General features: G+C 38.6%; 1 protein-coding gene across 6 annotated transcripts in view; it reads left to right on the top strand.

Moving 5' to 3' along the window:
* The first annotated feature begins 994 nt into the window (after positions 1-994).
* slc12a7b (solute carrier family 12 member 7b) overlaps positions 995-19627 on the top strand; it is a 60805-nt gene continuing 42172 nt past the window's right edge. For 2 of the 6 annotated variants that reach the window (XM_061064743.1, XM_061064742.1), the window contains exon 1: positions 995-1345. In XM_061064743.1, the coding sequence (XP_060920726.1) occupies positions 1099-1345 (247 nt within the window). In that variant the 5' untranslated portion in view covers positions 995-1098. Of the gene's footprint in view, positions 1346-16539; positions 17202-19627 lie in introns of those variants that run through there. The other 4 variants (XM_061064746.1, XM_061064744.1, XM_061064745.1 and 1 more) reach the window with 3 other exon arrangements.

The raw sequence follows: 19627 nt of genomic DNA, 5'->3' as shown, positions 1-19627 counted from the left end.
AAGCAGTCATCCTGCACCCATGTGGCGGAGAACCATTTATTCTAAGCGATAACATACCGGAGTTATTATGGCGGGGTGCTGGCAAATGACTAAAGCATCACTGCTTTTCAAAATAGAATTATTTATTGTGTTTGTGATGCAGGCTATTGATAGCAGAGGATGTAAAGAGTGAGTGTTAATTACCCCACCATTTTAAGACCATAAAAGAAGCTTGTAATAAGTTTACTGTGACATGCCAGTACATGTGCTCAATTGTGACAGCAGAGTTCACACATGCTCTCATGCACTATTTTAAGGAGTAGTCTGTTGAGCTGCCTGCAGTTGGTCCACCTCATTTTAAAAGCACAGAGCAAAGCTTGAAAAGCCTCAAATGTAATGATTAAAATACACCGTTAATTATATGTATTATATGATGTAGAGTTGAGATTGATCAAATGGGGTATTCATACATAGTTAATCACAGACTATTTGATAATAGATTCATTTTTTTAAAGCTTTTTCAACGTCTGTGTGTTAGCACCTTGTGACTGTCTCTCACAAAGAAGCAGTTTGAAGACAACACATTGTGCTCTGGGAATTCATATAGGCTATTTAGTTCCAATTTTCTGAGATTAAATGTAAAAATTAAAGATTTATTGATTCACCGTGAATAATCTACAGATTAATCAATAGCCTAATGTTAAAGGTTTGTTGCAGCTCTTGATATTTTAAGAGAGATGTGCAGAGATAATGTTTTTTTCTTTTTCTTTTGAAACAAAATTGCATTTTCATTAGTCTCAAAGAGAATAAATTATCAATGACATTATCAAGATTACAATAATTTGCTCATTCCACAGTTCATAAAACTTCCCACCAATTCGATACACCTCTTGGGATGATTGACATCGCGCTTTGGTACTCTCAGCCAATGAGCGAAGGCCGGGGGCGGGTCCGTCTGTACTGTAATCAATTGTGTGATCAACCGGAGAGCGTGTGTTCTGTTGTACGCTGTACTGCGTGTTGGCTCCCACCGAGCGTGGACCTGTTGAGGTAAGCCGGTCGGTGTGTTTATCTCCTCACTGGAAGTGCGGAAACTGAGGGGAAGAGGAAGCAAGAGACATGGGGGAGAGATTTGTGGTTGTCCCGGTTGACGCAGGAGTTGGGGTCGCCGTGGAAGGGGAGTACTCGGACGGGGTTGTCTCTGACCCGGCACCGGACCCCGGCGGCGGCGGCGGCGGCGGCGGCAGCAGAAGCAGCGGTGACACGGTTGAGGAAAAGGAGGCGGGGGAGGACTCTGTGTTCGATCCTCAGGACCCTAACGCTGTGGTGCCGATCCTGGAGTACAACAGAGAGCCAAACAAATACGGTAAGGCAGCAGCCCGTTACAAACTCTACACATCTTATCTTGTGAATCTACTTGAGGATTAACCGAACCTGTAACCCAGACCTAGCGGTAGTGAGTTAAAAAAAAGAAAAGTTGTTTTTACGCCTGTAAATGTTTCTCATCAGCCACAGCCAACTAAAACACACTGACACTTTAATTAAGGATTCATACAAACGGTGCTCTCGAACCTTCCGCTAGCTTAAAATGCTTCTTCTGATAAAACAGACAATTAGCATTGCATCATTTTTACATCACCTCCCAGAACAGTGTGAGACCCCAAAGAGAGGGCTCAGCAGATGCCCTCCCCCCAGAGAAATAATACACATTTAAAATTCTATGTTTTACCCATTATTGTAAAAAAAAAAAAAAGATACAAATTAAGTTCAATTTCAAATTAAACCATATTAGGGGTTGTAAATCAAATGAATGTGTTAAATACTGAACATAAGTTTGCACAAGACAGCAGGCATTTAGGCGTCTGCTGCACCTGTGTGTCTGTTTATTTAATATTGTATGTCCACTCAGTGTTAAAGTCTAGACATGGAAACTACTTTTATTCTGCTTCTAGCCTTATATTAAATTAGTATAACATACTTGTATGGGTTCAAGGCTATATTGTTTCTTTGGTGTTGTTCTTTTGTGTTACCGGGGTTTGGATAGGCCTGTGAGTGCATGTTTGTGCTCTACACCTTCAGGGACATTGTGGGTCCCCAGTCTCTGGCACCTTTTTATTTTGGGGGCCGCGATCGGAAAAGCTTGGAACCCCTGTCAGAGAATACAAGTCAATATGCAGTCTGTGTACCCTAACCAGAAATAACAACCATTTCTTTCAGTTTCTTTTTTTTAATATTAAGGGTGCAAGCAAAGTCAAGTGTTAGTTTTCTTTTCAACCAGACAGGGTTGTGATGTCACTAAAGGTTTCGAAATGATGATTTGAAATGGAGATAACTCAATTTGAAACAATAGAGTTCAAAAAAAGAGAAGAGAAACTTGCTTATTCATTTTATTCTGACGCTATTTAAGCTCACAAAGTTATACAGCAGCAAAGTAAGACATGCCAGTTAGCGTGCTGAAATGCAAATATGACACCAAAAACATGGGTTTTCTTACATTTAGGGCAAAAAGGGAAAACATAAACAGTAGTGAGTTTTGGGCAGTGAAGTGCTGGCATATGAAAGCATGAAGCCATCAAAACTGAATCAGCATTAAGAAACGAAAGACTCCACTTATAAAGACAAACCTGTTGACTACTTTCAAAGATAATAGTTGTACTGGCATGGTTTGTGATGTTTTGTTACTTCTCTCCAAACTGCAAAATTGATGGTTGAATTGGATTTGTCATTTAGGAAGGTGTTGGTGGATCCTGAGACTAGGTCGGTTGAGGACCACTGATCTAAAGGATTAGTTTAAGACATGATGTTTCTATGGTATTCTTACTGTTGCTTTGTTATCATATTGTTTATGTTGCTAACTCTGAGCCATCATGTGGCTGAAGTCTCTATTTTCGAGCATTGTTTCGACCAGGTGCCCACAAACAAGGTGCTTCTATAGCAACAGGTTGAGGTGCAGAAAGTGCTGGAATAATTGCCTGCTGGCACACAGGCCAGTGTGCTGAGTGTGTGTATTGATTGGTGATCGTCAGAGCGCAGACTATTTAGTCAAACTGTGCTGAGCTGCTAGTTGTCGTTTCCTTTGAATGTAATTTGTTTGAATGAACATGGGTTAATACCTTCGACTTTGGCCTCCAAAAAACGTATATTTTGAATCACAGCGAATGTTTTTTAATATGTCTCAGGAAGTAGGTAAAACGAGAGACAGGTTTCGGCACTCGTCCAATCAGTTTTCATGCACAGATTAAATTTCATTCTCAAACCGATTGAGTTACCATGAAGAAGAAGATGGGCGTGAGCATGCGCTAATGCATTTGGAATAGCGTGTGTGAAGTGGCTGGGCTCGTCAGGTACACAATGATAGAGTATAATGTGCTCCAGCTCTTATCAGCAAACATTTGAATCTCCTCTGAGTGTTAATGACATGTTGCTATTGTAGAAAGATACTCAAATGTGTGGTAGTACAATAGAAAAAGTGGCTTTTTCTCACGATGAGAAATAAGGAGACTTTCCATTTGGGTTTGATAACAATTGAGATAGACAAATCAAGCTGCAACCTCCGGTCTTGAAAATTGAAGTCAATGCGGAAGTGAAAAATCCTGCAGTTCATCGAGTGTCCGCTTGAGGCTGGCTCCAGGAACACTGGAAGTCACAAACACAACAGGCAAAAAAGCTGTGTTTACAGCATAAATAAACATGTTTACAGCTTGGTACAAAAACAAAATAGGTCTGATTAGTTATTGTCATCATGGGCACACACTGTACGGGGGGAGATTTTTTAAAACGGCTCCATTTTGATTTAGAAAACGATAGATGTTATCCATAGCTAGGCGCGTAGCTGACATGATTGACAGGTGGGCGTGATGTAACGGTTGTCAAGAGGCTTCAAACCCGCCTCAGCACCAGCTCTAAGCCTGCCGTTAGGTTGAATGAAAGTTAGGCTGAGGTCGCATTCAGAGCATGACGGCTGCTGCCGATGATCCTCCGGAGCCCCCTGCCTTAACAGATGGGTGACATCACTCAGGCTAAAGGTGTCTGTTAAAATGTACAGTCTATGAGACAAGTACATTTTAGTCACTAAGCCCCATGGGGAAATCTTTCCCTTTTTGGACGAAACCCTTCAACCATTTTAAGGAGCAGAAAAAACTCGACTGTATGTCTTTCTCAAAGGATGAGACTCATTTGTCTGTATATTTTAACCTAAATTGAGTATCTTCAAAGTTTGGACTGTTCCTTGGACTCTGGGTAATTGTGATAAGAATTAATATATGTAATTACGGTACATTTTACAGACTAACATAAATTGAAAAAGTAATAAATCCAAAAAAAACAAAAAACATCTTTATGCACAAGGAATGAAAGCTTACTTTAACAGCTTTAAGATTTTACTTGTATTTAATATAAATAGTTCTTGTTGTTTTAAGCATGTATTAGTGACACCAGCATTTAAAAAAACAGGAGCATATTATTGATGATAATGAAAACTGGACACAGTGAGTCATACATCACCTAAGTACCTTATTATGAAATATTGACCTTTAATTTGTGTGATTTATTTGCTCTCCTTTTTCAATTTCCTCAGTTCCCCGTACGACTGCAGTCTTAGTAATGCAATCAATGCATGACTGATAGAAGGGAACATCTCCTTGTGTTGTTGTAATTTATTTACTCTGCTAAATTTAATGAATGGATGTTGGTATTGATATCCAAACACATGAATCTGGATGATGTTAAGATAATGGATGGCGAGGCTCTCTTTCCATTACAAAGGCACCACTTTTTAGTGTTTTAGTAATAGAGGTGGGAAAAAAATCAATATATGTAAAAATTGAGATTCTTATCTTCTGAGATTTTAAATAGATTCATAACTTTCAAAAATTGTTTTGTTTTTTTGGGGCTAATATGTCACTCCCTGTTAAGTTATAAAGCTAGCTCTTTAACTCAGTAGAATGCCAGATTGAGCAGCAAGAAATTCAGCCAGTCTCACAGATGATTGGATAGATCCTGAAGTATGTACTAATTCAAAAATAGACTTTAAATCATGATGCCAGAATCGTTTTGAATTGAAAATAGATTCTCAATCGAATCGTGACTCCAAGAATTGTAACGGTAGGGCTAGGAAATTTATCAAATTGAAATTTTTCAATTTCAATTACAATTTTGGCTTACCGATCATGAAAACAAGATAATTGAGATTGATCACTGTGCCACATGCTTTGTTGCACTCATTTTGTCCATAGGTTTTGTCATGTGTGACAGTATTTTTTCCTCTTGTTACTTACTTTCTAATCAGTAACTTTCAAAAAGTAAAAGACGACACAGCCATTTTTACCTGCTGTTAAATAAAATATGTTTCCAGATTTGTTACCTGAATAACAAACAGCCAGATCTTGCCTTCACCTTACACTTGTATTTTTAGTTTCTTATCGTCAATGATTCTTGCAGTCAAAGTTCAGGTCAGAGCAAAAAGAAGATGTGGGCACCGATACTGCCACGTTTACGTCTTGTGATTACACCTACAAAAGATCTTAACACAATGCCAGCAAGACTAGCTAAGGATGTGTAGAGGCGAGTCAGGTCTCATTCAGATCATGACACATTTGCGCCTTGCATTAACATTTTTGTCAAGATAACATGTCCAGATAGAGACGGTTAAAATGGTGTCATCGTACAGCTTCTAGTTTTCTGAAACAAACAGAAAAATAAAGTTATTGTTAAACAGTTTGTTTTAAAGAAGCGCATTAACCCTATGCTCATCACAAGACATTATGTGACTGACTCAATTTCTAGGGAGCGCTTTTATTGTGCCCTCCTTAGAAATATAATGTGACACCAATCAATTATTTTTATATTATAGCTGAACTGGGAAATAGAGATACCCTTGTCATTGAGGTTGCAAAACAAACTTGAGGGGGATTAAGAAACATATATTGAAAAGAGGAAGTGTTGGTCATAAACAGGCTGTCAGAAATATAACAGACATGCTCTTGAGTTAAGCTTTAAGTAGATACGAGTAATGTAAACAATGTATTGGGTATATTCTCAGTAAAAACTTTCCCACCAAAAGATGTAAGAATATTTTATTAGTACATGAAATATGGTTTCTGGATGCATCAGTGGGTAGAAGCTTGTCACGGATATGTAGCGTCTCAAGGATTATATTTGGATTTATGAGAGATTAACCTGGCAGTGAGAGATGAGGTTCTTCCGGGAAATGACCGCCAAAAAGGTGTCTGATTTAAGCGCGATGCAACAGAATGCATAGAGTCGATCTTTCTTTCACAAACTGGTTGAGAAACACAGGGGCTGGTTTCTTCACAGCACAGCAGGCTCTGTACTCACACTACCTGTTGCAGCCAAGGCACTTTGGAAATGACTTGCGTCCTCAGTTAAGTACCGCTGCATCTGTGTTAAGCATAGATCATTTGAGATTTCCGTTGTGCTATGTGATGGTGAGATTATGCAGAGAATCTAATTTAGAATTGTGTTCATTGAATCATTGTTAGTAGCGCTGCTGCAATATGGCAAAAATCATAATCATGATTATTATGATTGATATTGACACTATCCTTGATTTTACAACATCTGCACTGCATCACATGAATTTATCAAACATGAACACTCTTGTGATGAAAACAGCTTCTAATCTTCACTCAGCAAGAGCCAGTTGTTTTATATGACAGTGCTGATGTATATTTTAGACCATCTGTGTGCGTGCCATAGAATGTCAAGGTCCCTTTCACTTGTAGACAACATATTTGTGTATGTTTGGTTGTGTTGTTAAGTGACAGCATGTGGTTGTTGTTATGTTTTTACTTTGTTTGAACCTTAAGATAAAAAAAAAAAAACTGAATGAAATTAAAAAAATATCCATTAAAGGTAATTCAGAGAGTGAAGCATGAAGTTTCATGGTTGTACACAGTAAATGAACGAGTCTTCAGGATGTCCTCACCACACAGCATTACGTTTGCATGCATGTCTCGGAATTCATGTTTTAAAGGCATGCACCTTGGGCTATCATGTGCTGCCCTCTGCTTTATTTGGAGCCCAGCAGTCGGCACATGGACACCAACTGTGGCTGTGCCGTTCGCTATATCTGCTGCTGCTGCTCCTGTGTGACCTCCCACTGCGCTGCCTTTCATGCCATTGCTGCGTGGGATGTTTGTTCCAGTTGCTCCTTGTTTACACGCCACACTCAGGAGAAGGGGCGTGTCACTGCTTGGTCAGACACAAGGGTTTTCACAGAAGTTTCCTTCTCTTTTGGTAAATATACCAAAACATGCACACAGCTTCGCTAAATCATTAAAAGAAGCCCTTTTATTACCTCTTTAATTGGGAAATTCTTTTTGAAGGTCAACAGTGGTGTTGTGCCCTCCCTTCAAGGTCATGCAAGTTTTACCTTTCTGATTGGCACACCTGTTGATTCACGTTTTGGGAAAAACATGAGAGTGAGTGTGTCAGATTCAACTGCAAAAACAAGAATGCTCTGAAAATCAGAATTAAGATTTTTTCTTTCAACATTTAAATCACAAATATTTAATGCCAGTGGGCCGTCATCTTTGTTAGTAGAGCAGGCAAATGCCACTGCCGTCTGAAGTAAATATATTTTTCCTTTGTTGACTCTGGTTGCCCTGGGAAACAGTTTTCCACCTGACAGTCCAAGTGGTCCTTGTCCTCCACCTGTTTCTTTCTGTTGCTTGTTGTTTTTTTGTTATTGAGTTTGGCATCAACTTTTATTTCAAACAATTATTTTTTTTTACTTGAGCAATAGCCTCTCTAAGGGATACACTCTTGATCACCTCAGTCATTGCAGAACATGCATCATTTTATTAAACTATCATCAATCCCAAGGAACTATGTTTCAAAGTCTTCAGTCCTGAAATACTTGCGCTTCTTTTCTTAAGGGCCCATATTTCACCACAGAAGCTTCACTGCTCTCTCTAAGATACATCCTTTGACAAAAACATTTTCTAATAAAGATTCATAGGGTTTTGGCAACATGTCGATAAAAAACTAATAATATGATGACTGATTGAGATGCACTAACATGAACATTGGTAAGAAAAGTTGGCTGGTAGGCACATTTCATGCACCAGACTTCATAAAAAAGGAGAACACATTCCTCGTATCTCTGTTTTTACTCGATTCATAAAAGTAAAGGTAATACAGGCACACAATGCATGTGTTCATGATAACAGAAATAATTCCCTATCAGCTGAAAGCAACTGCTGATGAGTAGACATTGAACAGACTCACTGGGGGAAAACACAGTGTTGTTTTTCCCCTGGAGGTTCTCTACATTTAGAGTTGCTTGTCATGGGTTTTCCAACTCTTGGTCAGCAGCACGCTTACGGCTTAGTAAGCAAATGTTGGGATTGTGAATCATGCCTTTATTAATAAAATAAAGACAAACGAGACCTGTGGAAAAAAACAGATGATATTGAGCCCACCAGTACATTAGCCTTGCAAAAAAAAGCGTCCCTATAAAATAAAGTCATGTTAGTTTCTTTTGGCTGATGGTTGCAGTCATTTCAAATTTTGAAATAGTAAATGATGTTGCGGCATGTGAGTTGGACTTAACAATAACCATATGTTTCTATCGTGTTTAGGCAAAATCTTGCTTTTACTGTCAGAAAAACAAAGCAATTTGATATTTCATTTTTTCATTGTATCATCAAGATATTCATGTTATTATACCAACCCCAGGTAACTGAATAGTGAGAGAAGATGTAGGTACAGTAGGAGTTCCTTATTAGTGGTGTTGGTGGGTATCATATGTCAGAAATGTTTAGGGAGACGTGCGAGTATCATGTTCCGCCTGTTCTGTATGAGGAGCCTAAGGATAACCTCCTTAACCCCACCCCTGTCACCAGCAGCCTAAATGACTGCAGTACAGTCAAAGGCCAGAGACGAAACTGATCCAGTCAAAGATTCGATCAATGCCAGCGTCTCTCATGACTTGACCTGAGCTGCCTGTCTTAAAATGAACTAGCTGAGTAAACACTGACGTAAACTTCTGCTTTTTTTCCTGATTATATCAACATCCAGCTACCTGGCATACCAAGAGAAAGAAAACAAAAAAAACATCAATACACAAAAACGGGGACAGGTTCCATAGTATCACTCTCATTTAAAAGCACGAGGGTTCCTGCAAGTGTAACCACAAATATGTATGCTGCTTTCAGTTGTGGCCTTTCCAGTTAACAAAGATAGTGGATGGTTTATTTTTTGGTTTGATTTAATTGATTCTTAACTTGTCCCCTTTGTGTCAAACTAAAAAGAGAATCCTAACAACATCTTCATAGTTTAAATGAAACAGCCTGGTTGAAAACTCCTGCATATGCCTCAATATTGCACAAAAAAACTGTTATTTGAAGAGGAGGAGTAGTATGCTGTAAGGTTTCATACCTCACCTTTAAGTCACACCTGACCTCAATGGTTTTGTTGATACAGATGCAGGTGAAATTACAAGATCAAGATAAAATATAAGCTGATGGTAGTTATCTGTGGCTTTTCTTCATTGATTCAATTACTAAATTGCAGTTTAAAAAACAGAATGAGAACCCCTGGCATGATGGTGCTGCACCTCTGCTGTATTATTATGGAAAACAGAGAAACTAAAGATCTTTTCCCCAAAATGTTGCTTTGGGAAATTAAAAAGTTTAAAAGTAATTCATGAAGTCATGATAAAGGTCATTGAAAAAAAAAACTTTTTACTACTCACTTTGTTTAGGTTAATAAACTCACATGAAAGATTCTGTACACACATATTAACGATGAATCCATCAATCAATCTTTATTTGTAAAGTGCCAATTCATTACAAGTGTTATCTGTGTTACAAGAAAGAGTAGGTACAATATCTTACTTGTTATATTATCAACAAAGACCCAACATTAATCCATCATGAGCACAGCACTGTGCAGCATTTAGCAAAGTTACATTGGCACCAAACCTTCCTTTAAGAGGCAGAAATCTTGAGCAGATCCAGACTCCTGATGAACAGTCACCCACGTAACCGTGCTTGGCTTGAAAAATGGGATAGAAGAAGAAGCAGGGAGAGAACAAGAACAACAATAACAATATGCATGAACTGATGATGTTTTTTTCTTTCATTGGACACTTACATGTATGTGTTGGCATCCACTTGTTTCTCAAAGTCATCATACATTTTGGATAAGAAGATATTTTTTTGTCATTAGTTTGTTAAATAGTTCTAGATTCTGTCAGAAAGGAAAAGATTGAGCATGTAATCAGAATATTACAAAGTATTTAAACATGTGATTATTTGTTTATTCATTTGTTTTTTTTCACCCCTATTTAGGTAATTTGAAGTACTTCTAAAGTGTAAACACTGTGGTAGTTTTACTGTAGCCATAACATTTACTGAAGTTAATTAGAACGTAAGAGGGAAACGCCTTAACCTCCAAAGAAAAGAAAGTGTCACCTGAGCCTGTTGGATCAAACACAAGGTTAAATGGATGACCGGCAGGCAAGTGTGCTGTTACCCGAGAATGTTGAGGCCTGGCTCTTCATGTTTGCACTTATTTCATTACAGACTTTAAAACTACCTCAAACCAATCAGAGATGGCTCTTTAGTATTACTGTGAATGACAGATTGTGACTAGATGGATTTTGCTGTAGAAATGATGTACCGTTAAAGTCTAGGGTCTGCATGCTGCAGCTAGGTCTTGCCATGATTTCCTTTGCAGACTAATAAAATTAAGTCATGGAAATGTTTCAGAGAGAAAACTCAAAGCTTCACACTCAGATATTAGGAAAGTCTGACTGAATATATTGGCTGACATAGTTCTCCCTTTTTTTCATTTGAGTTAGTGCTTGTAAAAAATGACATTTCCATTTGCCAGGCAGCACCTGGTTAGACAGGCTTCTTTAGATATTGCAGGACTTTATTGTTTGGGGATACTTGGTTGATTTTGTTTAAGCCTGTTTAAAAGATTTTAAACTATTTATTAAAAAATGTATACTTCAAAAATAAAAAATTTTGTTCAGTAGCACAACAGGTTTAATATAAAACTTAAGACTTTGTGAAGTTGGATTATGGTATTATCTGTTAGGACCGTGGTTACTGAATGTCCTCTGTACATTTGACTAATACAACCATACTCTTATTTTGTTTAGGACATCCTGTTTTGGTAATCAATCATAAAAACTTTTTTAAATATAGCTGTTCCTTTAATATTTTTCAGTGAAGTTTCATTATGACCAAGGTTGGTAACTGGTGTACTTCCTGATATGATCAAATGGGGGCATCAGAGTGTCATTAGAAGGCTTCGACCATGAACTGCCTGTTTAGAGAAAATTTGTAAAAATGTAATGCCAGTAAACAAGTCAAAGAAAGACCTTTTATTTGTTCTTCTCAAGCTGTTAACAACAAGAGATATGATGTACATAGACTCAGCCTGTTAATTTATTTTACTATTTGACAATTTTAGGTTATTATTGACAATCCTATAATCTAATTTACTCCAACTGTGGGTACAATTCAGGAGACAAGTGTGAGCTGAATATTTGACACAATAACATCGAGCCTATGCTTTTCCAAATGACACAGAGCTGAAATAAATGTTGTGTTATTGTTATTGTTTTTATACTATTTAAAATCGTACTGTTAAGTTTGATTAAAAAATCAAAGAACATGTTCTGTATGTCTGCATGACCTTGGGAATTTGAAATCCCCATAAAAATGATTTAACATGGAGGAAATGATCTTGAATTTTCTGCCATTTTCCAACTCATTTTTGACAGTGTACTGTAAATAGTTTCCTTTTTCCCATCCCCCATGACCTCTTTCAGAAGTCATTCAATGCAGTTTCAAGGAGGAAGTAATACAAGGAAAAATGCCATGTGACAAAAACCATGACACAAAGTCACATGGCTTCTACAATTCATTGTGTTCTGCTTTGTTGGCTAACACTGGGAATTATGCTGTTTTTATTGTTTTACAGTTATACACAGTGTCATTCATTAGATACCCCAAAAGGCAGTACTTCATACTTACACCACCAGATGGCACTATTAGTTATTGCTGATGATTCTGTGCATTGCTTACAGCCTTTGCGCTGAACAGATGTTATGTCAGAGATGTTCAGATTTACGTGCTTTGCTTCCCTTGCTGCTGCCAGAGTGTATTGACGGTTTGCTTCACCCTAGACCTGCAGAACAAAAAGACAAGTATCTATTTCCTAAAAATGTCAAGATCAACAATTTGCAAAAAAACATCTTAAAATGATTCTTCTTTTAGACATGTCAGTAAATTGGGAGGTACAGTTTGATCATGGATTATCCTTTCAGATAATCGGCATATTAATTGACTCCTAATCTCCTCTCCACGCCCTGATTTGTGTCCTTGAGCTGTGCTTGGTGTATCTGTTGCAAAGCCAATCTCCTCCGATCTTACCCTGCAGAGTCAATCAATACTTCTACTTTTGGAATAGAAATCTGAGCCTGTTAAGAGGTTCAGCTCACTAGAACCTTGGGGTTGAAATTCATCACTCTTTTTGGAGCAGACAAGCAGGACTGTGTATACATAATTTACTCGTCCTGTACAAAATTAGATTGAACCAATGCCCTTTGTGAAGTTCGGTAATACACAGCTGTTTATGTTGGTTTAGTACAATAGTAGGAGCGATGACTGAACAGTAAGTCCCTCTTCATTTGAACATACATGTTGGCCTGCAGGGCTTTTCTCAAGATTGTGCTCAGTCATGGTACTGTTTTGTGTTTCTATGATTATCATGAAGCCAACAGTTGACACACTGAACCTGATCAGTCACAGTCACAACATGCTCAGATAGATTTGACAGATTATGATGCTATTGCTATTGTTTCTCATCTTTATTATGAATGTATTGACTCTCTGTAAAGGAAAACACAAAACCTGGCATTTGGCTTTTAGAGACAAACTATTATCAATCGAGCAATGGACCCTTAGTCTTTTTTATATTTTGGACCGATTTCTGAAATCTTAGGTTTAACCAAGTGGCAACCTCCGGTGTTGAACAATAAAGCCAATGCGGAAGGTTATTCTGGTTGAGTAGTTCCTTGGAAATATGTCTTCAGTCATTAACAGCAATCTGGACGTGTAGTTTTTTCTGATTTGACATGTTAGATCTTTTAAAAGAAGTGTACCTGGACATAGACGTTTGCCCTTAAACCTAAACGATGTTGTGTGATTTTTTTTCAACAGTTACCATGAAAGTTTTGCTTGAGTTGAGGCACACTCCTGTCAGTCTGATGATTGTGTTCAAGTTTGTAAAGCTCAGCCTGATTGGTCTTAAGTCAATCTATCTATTGTCTTTCCTGATAATCATTTATTGTAGCTAATATTATTGAACGTTTTCATCGGGCAAATAGTGAAATGAAAGTATGTAAACATTGTCAACAACCAATTAGTGCCTTCTCTTCAGAACCCAACAGCAAGCAGAAAAGCCAGACAGTAAACATGAAGGGAACTCTGTGGAGATACAAGCCACTGCACAGACACAAGGGCTGCTTTCACTGTGTTCAGACTAAATGTGACACAATAGATGGATGCTCACTTGCTGTAAGAACAGTTTTTGAGAGCCTGTGGTTAGCTCTGGTGACCCATGGAAAGTTTGAAGTAGGGGACAGGGAAATGCCTCGTTATCAGCTTGCTAGCTCCATTGTTGATTTTCTCTTTAGAAAACTTCCTCTATAGCAGGACCGGACATATTCTGAAAAGGAATCAGAGGTAATAGTGACCCTGCAAGCTATCCTGTCTTTGCAAGTTCTAATAGTGTGTTTCTAAAACACATTTAGATCAGGGCACCAGACTTGCTCTTTTGCCATCCTCCCTGAACCGTCCTGAAGTGAATCTATCCCCCATAAAAGTTGCATCTTCACTTAGTGCCACTTTTATGTTCACCTAAGTGATGCCTTTGCGTCATAGTGCAGCACTAATCTCAACTATTATTTTCATCATTTCCTTTTCTTTAATTTAGCTAGTACATTTTAGCTATTTGTGCATGCATTTAACTAGTGAGCTTGACATGACAATCAGAGTCCATAACATTATTGTGTCAGAAGATCGGCTGCTGTAATGAGTGCTGGGTTCCCTATTAAATGTTTTAAGCAATAATTTGCTGTGTACCGATAAACACATAGCTTATAAATTCATCAATAAAACCCTTTCATTCCTTTGTCATCCAACAAAAGATTCCTGTTAGTCTAAAGCACATTTTTAGTCTCGAGCCCGTAAGAGTACCCTCTTACGTCTTAAGAAGAAGACTTTGGTTCTTTTTTGGGGGGGTTTTAGATATTGCATCAGGCATTACAAGGTGAAAATCTTTGATAGAAAGTCTTTGTTATAACATGCCAGTCAGATTTCCAGTGTGCAATGATTTGAAAGCTCTCATGAAAGGGACATTGTCCTGCTGGCCTGGATGCACTGACTGTCCCTGAGAAGCAGTCTGACTGTCTGGTATCTTAATTAGCAGATACCAGTTAAATCACTACTCATCCACCAAGCAGGGAGTAGATAAGTGCCCTCTCTGTTACCTAAGCAGCATCATAATATTCTGTGAGCACTGAGTTGACGTTTCAGACAGAATATACGTCACTTGACTAATTCACTGATTATTTGATTTGGATGTACTTGGTGCTAGTGCCATATTTGCTACCGAAGCCACTTACTGGAATTATGATGTTTGATTGAAACCTGGCCCACCGTCTCAGTAGAACGAGGATAGGACAAAGTGATTCTAAAATATCTGATTAGATGGCAAACACACTTTACTAATGGAATTCTGAGAATCTACACATTTTACTAATGGGACTTTTACAGTATGGTTGATCCTTTTGCATTGACGCTCCAGCAAAACACTTTTAGAATAAAATAGAATTCCTTTATTGTCTAGACCACTTACCCTTGTTGTGTATTGAAAAAGATTGAATTGATTTGCCTGGACAATATTTGAGTAGATATCTTAATGTTCTTCATAAAGTAAAAAAAAAAGAAAGATAAATAAATGTTATGCACATATTTGATACAACAGATAAAGCCCCCTAAAATACCCCTGAAATGGCCCCTCTTGGTCTTAATATTTTTTTAGACACTGTCAACCAAACAGCAGCCTTGGTGAAATACTTCCATTTTAAATGTTTGAATCTTCTGTAAGATGTGTCTGAAATCAAACACTAAATACATTTGAACTGCAAAGTCTCATATGTACATGGAGTTTTGTTTCTGTGGCCCAGTCATCAGGAATGAACTGAGCATTGTGTAAGTGCAGTGCTAGAAAGAAAAGGCAATGTTTTCCTGTAAGCTGGTCACTCTGCCTGCCCATCTGTGTCTCTTTGAGTCTCTCGCCTTCTGCTCCACCTCCTATCCTTCACATTTCCTGCAGGCCCCACCCTTTTGTTGACTGTGTTACTCCTCATGATGGGAAATGAAAGGAAGGAGAGAGGGAACTTGTTCTGGAAGGGTCTCCAGATGTTAAGAATGAGTCTCCAGAGCTGTAGTCTAATGAAAGACCAGGTCATCTGCATTCACTGCTGTGGCTTTTTTCAAGTGTTACTTCTCTTTTCCTATCACACAGGGGTGTTTGGGCAGGACGAGAAATGCTTCCTATCACTTTCAATGCAATCTTATCCTGAGGAAATGAATCATTGTTTTTGGATCAGCCGTTACGTCTGCTGATGGTTTCGACTATGAGCACTGCTGTAGTTAAATGATAGTGACGCACAGAATACATAGCATTGATATAAAATGTATTCCAGTAAAAATGTCCTCATGTAATGAACATACACCATGATGATGGACTAGAGCCTGACTGAATTTTTGAGAGTGCAATATTATATATTTAACCAGGCACAAAATGTGCTGACATGGTAACTGATATAGTGACTTTTTGAAATTAGAATAAACATAAAACCTTTTCTTAATTTTGCACCAATGTTGTACTGATATGACTAAGAAAAGGAACTCACAATTACTAATCACTAAATATTACTTTAGTGCTGCAGTGTGAATTTGGAGCGTTCTAATGACTAACCATGCGATGACGCCATTTCAAAATCCACCATTGCATTGTTTTGTGCGGTTTTGGTTTGGGGGAAAAAAAGGTTTTAATGTGTGCACATATAGGAAAATATGTACACCAATTCTGATTAGCTCATATCAGACACTTAAATATTGGTGAACAGATTTGATAGTAGTCAGTAGTTACTCTGAACATTTTTTCTCCCATACTTCTCTGCCAAGTATTTGTCGCTGTTTTCAACACTGCACCTCTTGTTTCCAGTCTTGCTCTTAAGAGATAAGAGCATGAAGTTGACACTTCATACACACATTGAATCTCCCTCCTTCCCATGCTGTACCTTCTTTGGTCCCCCATCCCCCTCTTTACGCCAGTAACATACAAAGATAACCAGATGTACATGTGTGTTGAGACTGCGAGTATACGTCTTTAAATCTTCTCTGCCTCTTCTGACCAAGCACATAGGATCAAATGGCACTGCATAGGAAGTGAGGAAACCTATATTTGTGCATCTGTGTGTGTGTGTGCGTGTGCATGTGCGTGTGCAAACTTTCCTCAGTGGAGCAGCTCTGGATATCCTCCTCACGAGAACAAAGGCGGGCATTGCCGGCTTTTGTTGCGAGTTAGAGAGCAACATTCCTGGTCAGAAGATCTGCCCTGCAGGCACAAAAACAGTCTGATGTATGCCGTCACACACTCATGAGCAGAAACGCATGTCATGTTTTCTGAAAGTGTGTGTTTGAGTGCTCTGCCCCCACTGGGCGGGGCAGTCCTACTGTTCCTTATTTGGATATGGGGGTTGGGGTCACATGGGTGTACAGCTGAATCTTAACGATAGGAACAAAAAAATGTGAAGTCAGACTCAACTTCTGCCCTGGAGAGTAAACTGCACGAGGGCAGAAAGTCTGGAGAGAGAAAAAAACAACAACGGACGGAGCAGGAGAGCAAGAAAGAAGAGAGTAGTGACAGCTGTTGGACGGAGACAGAAAGAGAGAGAGAAGCAGCAGACCAGAGAGGGAGGAGAAGGGAGGAAGAGATAAGAGTGGGACAAACAGAGAGACACTGAGGGGAAGCACATGGTGTAAATATGCCCACCAACTTTACCGTGGTCCCAGTAAAGGACAACGGAAAAAAGGCAAAACAGACGGATGAGGAAGATGATGTGGATGACAATAATGTTCTGAAAGAGGAAGAGGAGGATGCCACAGGTAAGATCAGATGGGTTGTTTTTTTTTTGCAGCTCTGTTTTGTGGTTGACAAACGGTTAAGAAATGTGTAATTATTATGTAACTTGTAGAGTACATGTCTTTTAAAGACTCGACAGAAACTCATCTTTGCTGTTGAGACAGAGGAGATGGAAAAGTTGTCCTGGAAAGCTCAAGACTTGGCTTACAGTGTGCAGTTTAAGTTGATAATATGGCTTCATTTCATGGGTTACTGTTGCCTGTATTTTTCCAAAAACCTGTTTATGGGTTGGGTTTGTGGGTGGGTAATGTGTAGGTAGCACAGGGAATTTTAGGCAAGGTCCGTTTCTTTTCCAGTAACTGTGCGAGATGACATATTTCCTCACATGCCATCCACTTACCAGAGTTTGACGTGAGATTTGTTCCATGACAGCATTTCTTTGCTCGATGAATCATTATTCCCATTTCCCTTTAACGTCAAGTCTTATTTTAGTTCTTGTATATTCCCCAGTGTGTACCGTCTCACAACTTTAATTTGTTCTTTTTATACTCTGGTATACTTTTGGTCTTATTCATTACACTGCCAGGTTTCCAAGCATTGATGCAACAAACACAAGACAACACACACGCTCTAATTAGGACAGCCTCGCATTTACATCTCCTAACATCTCTCAGCGTTGACTACCTTTGACATGCAACCTCCGACGTGACTCACTCTCTGAAGACCTTGCAGTGAACTTTGGTGTGTAATGAACAACAGGAAAACTAAATGTTTACACAGTGCCTTGTCGGCCTATGTATTGGCAAAAATGTGGTGAAAGTCAGTGTACTGCAGTTTTTGCTGCAAAATAAAAGCAAAACTCTCATATTATGAAAAAAACAATACATATGTAGTGAATCTTTTGTTATGCAATCAAAACAGTTTTATATGCATTTGTATTTGTAACATCCGACATCATAACACTATTTGTTTCTTGAAGTCTGATCAAGGAATCAAGACCTGTTGAAAAAATAAAATCCTTGCATGTGATACATTATTTGAATTGCTAAATACATTGCAGTGTTTTTGAAGGTGGATTCAAATTACATAATGATAAACAGCACTTGCATTTAAGGTTCAGTAACTATCTCTTTGTGGTGAATATAAAAGCAGCACTGTACTTTGTGAAGATTCAAGATTCAAGATCTTTATTTGTCACATGCTCATACAGATGTGCAGTGAAATGTAAGCATGTCTTAAGCTGGTATCTATTGAGCTAACAGTTGGTAAGGGGTCAGCTTTGTGGTCCTGATCACAGTTAGCTCAACTTTGCCCCTTAAATCTGAATGAATTTTACCTGACATCCAGAATTTATCTTGCAGCAGTCAGTCTGTCTGAATTTGTTCATCAATTTAAGGTATGAGATTTGGAAACAGAACAAAATGTTCTCAAATCCTTATGTCAACTTGTCAGCAAACCTAAATAAGGGCAGCATTTTAAAGCTCCTTGTTCTTTTTAGAAAATTCGTCAGGGTGAAGTCAAGGAGTTCATATTTAACAAACTCCTGTCTGCAACTTCATATTGTGCCAGAGTGTTGTTAGTGAAGGCGCTGCTTTTACAGCACTTCACATAGCTGTAAATTCCTGCTTTTGGAGCTGCAATTAGGCTTCATGCTGGGTCTGATTTTTTTTACTGACTCTGGGAGAGAGAGAGAGAGAGAGAGAATGGAATATTGTCATGATGCAGGATATCATACTACAGAGTGCTTTGGTTTCACAGTGTGGATGTTTATGCACATGCAACCATTTGTCTCTGACAATGGCTGTCTCAAAAACAATAGTGGGAAAACAAAGGATGACACGTCGCATAGGGCATGCACTGGAGCTTTGTCCACAAAATGAGGTTCTGAAGAAGCATCAGGACCACACACTTTATTTGTCTTTGGACTGATAATGCTTTAAGGAGGAAATTCACTTGTACCATCTGTATCTACAATGAATACAAAACAGAAAGAAGAGAGGTTACTGTGTACAGTACCTGACTTGTACACATTCTAGTGAGAACACAATGGCTACCATGTGTGCAAGTTAAACCCAAAGGCTGGGCTGGACTGGGAGGGGAGAATGGTCCAGGGATTATAGGGAGGATCCTTGATAGCATAAGTGCTTTTGGCTCATAAGCATGTTAGAAGGGAGGACCGAGTCATATAGCAGTCACTGTTATTGATTATCCTGCTGGCTCGCTTCCCGTTGGCTGAGTGGGGGGTGGTAGGACCCCACCCCCATGCTCTAATGTAATGTTCTCCAGTTATCTCACTCACTCTGGACTCCCTTTGTCCCAAACAACCTTTCTGGTTGTATACACTGTCTCCCTTTTCTTAATTCCACTTAAAAAGGATTATTCTCTTGAAGAATGTTAAAGGTGTTCTATCTTTTGAAATATTTTGTCACAAGCAGATAATGTCAAACCT

This window comes from Labrus mixtus, chromosome 19, assembly GCF_963584025.1.
Source record: "Labrus mixtus chromosome 19, fLabMix1.1, whole genome shotgun sequence".
NCBI lineage: Eukaryota > Metazoa > Chordata > Actinopteri > Labriformes > Labridae > Labrus > Labrus mixtus.
Note: the sequence above shows the minus strand (reverse complement) of the source record. Positions and strands in the feature narration are given on the sequence as shown.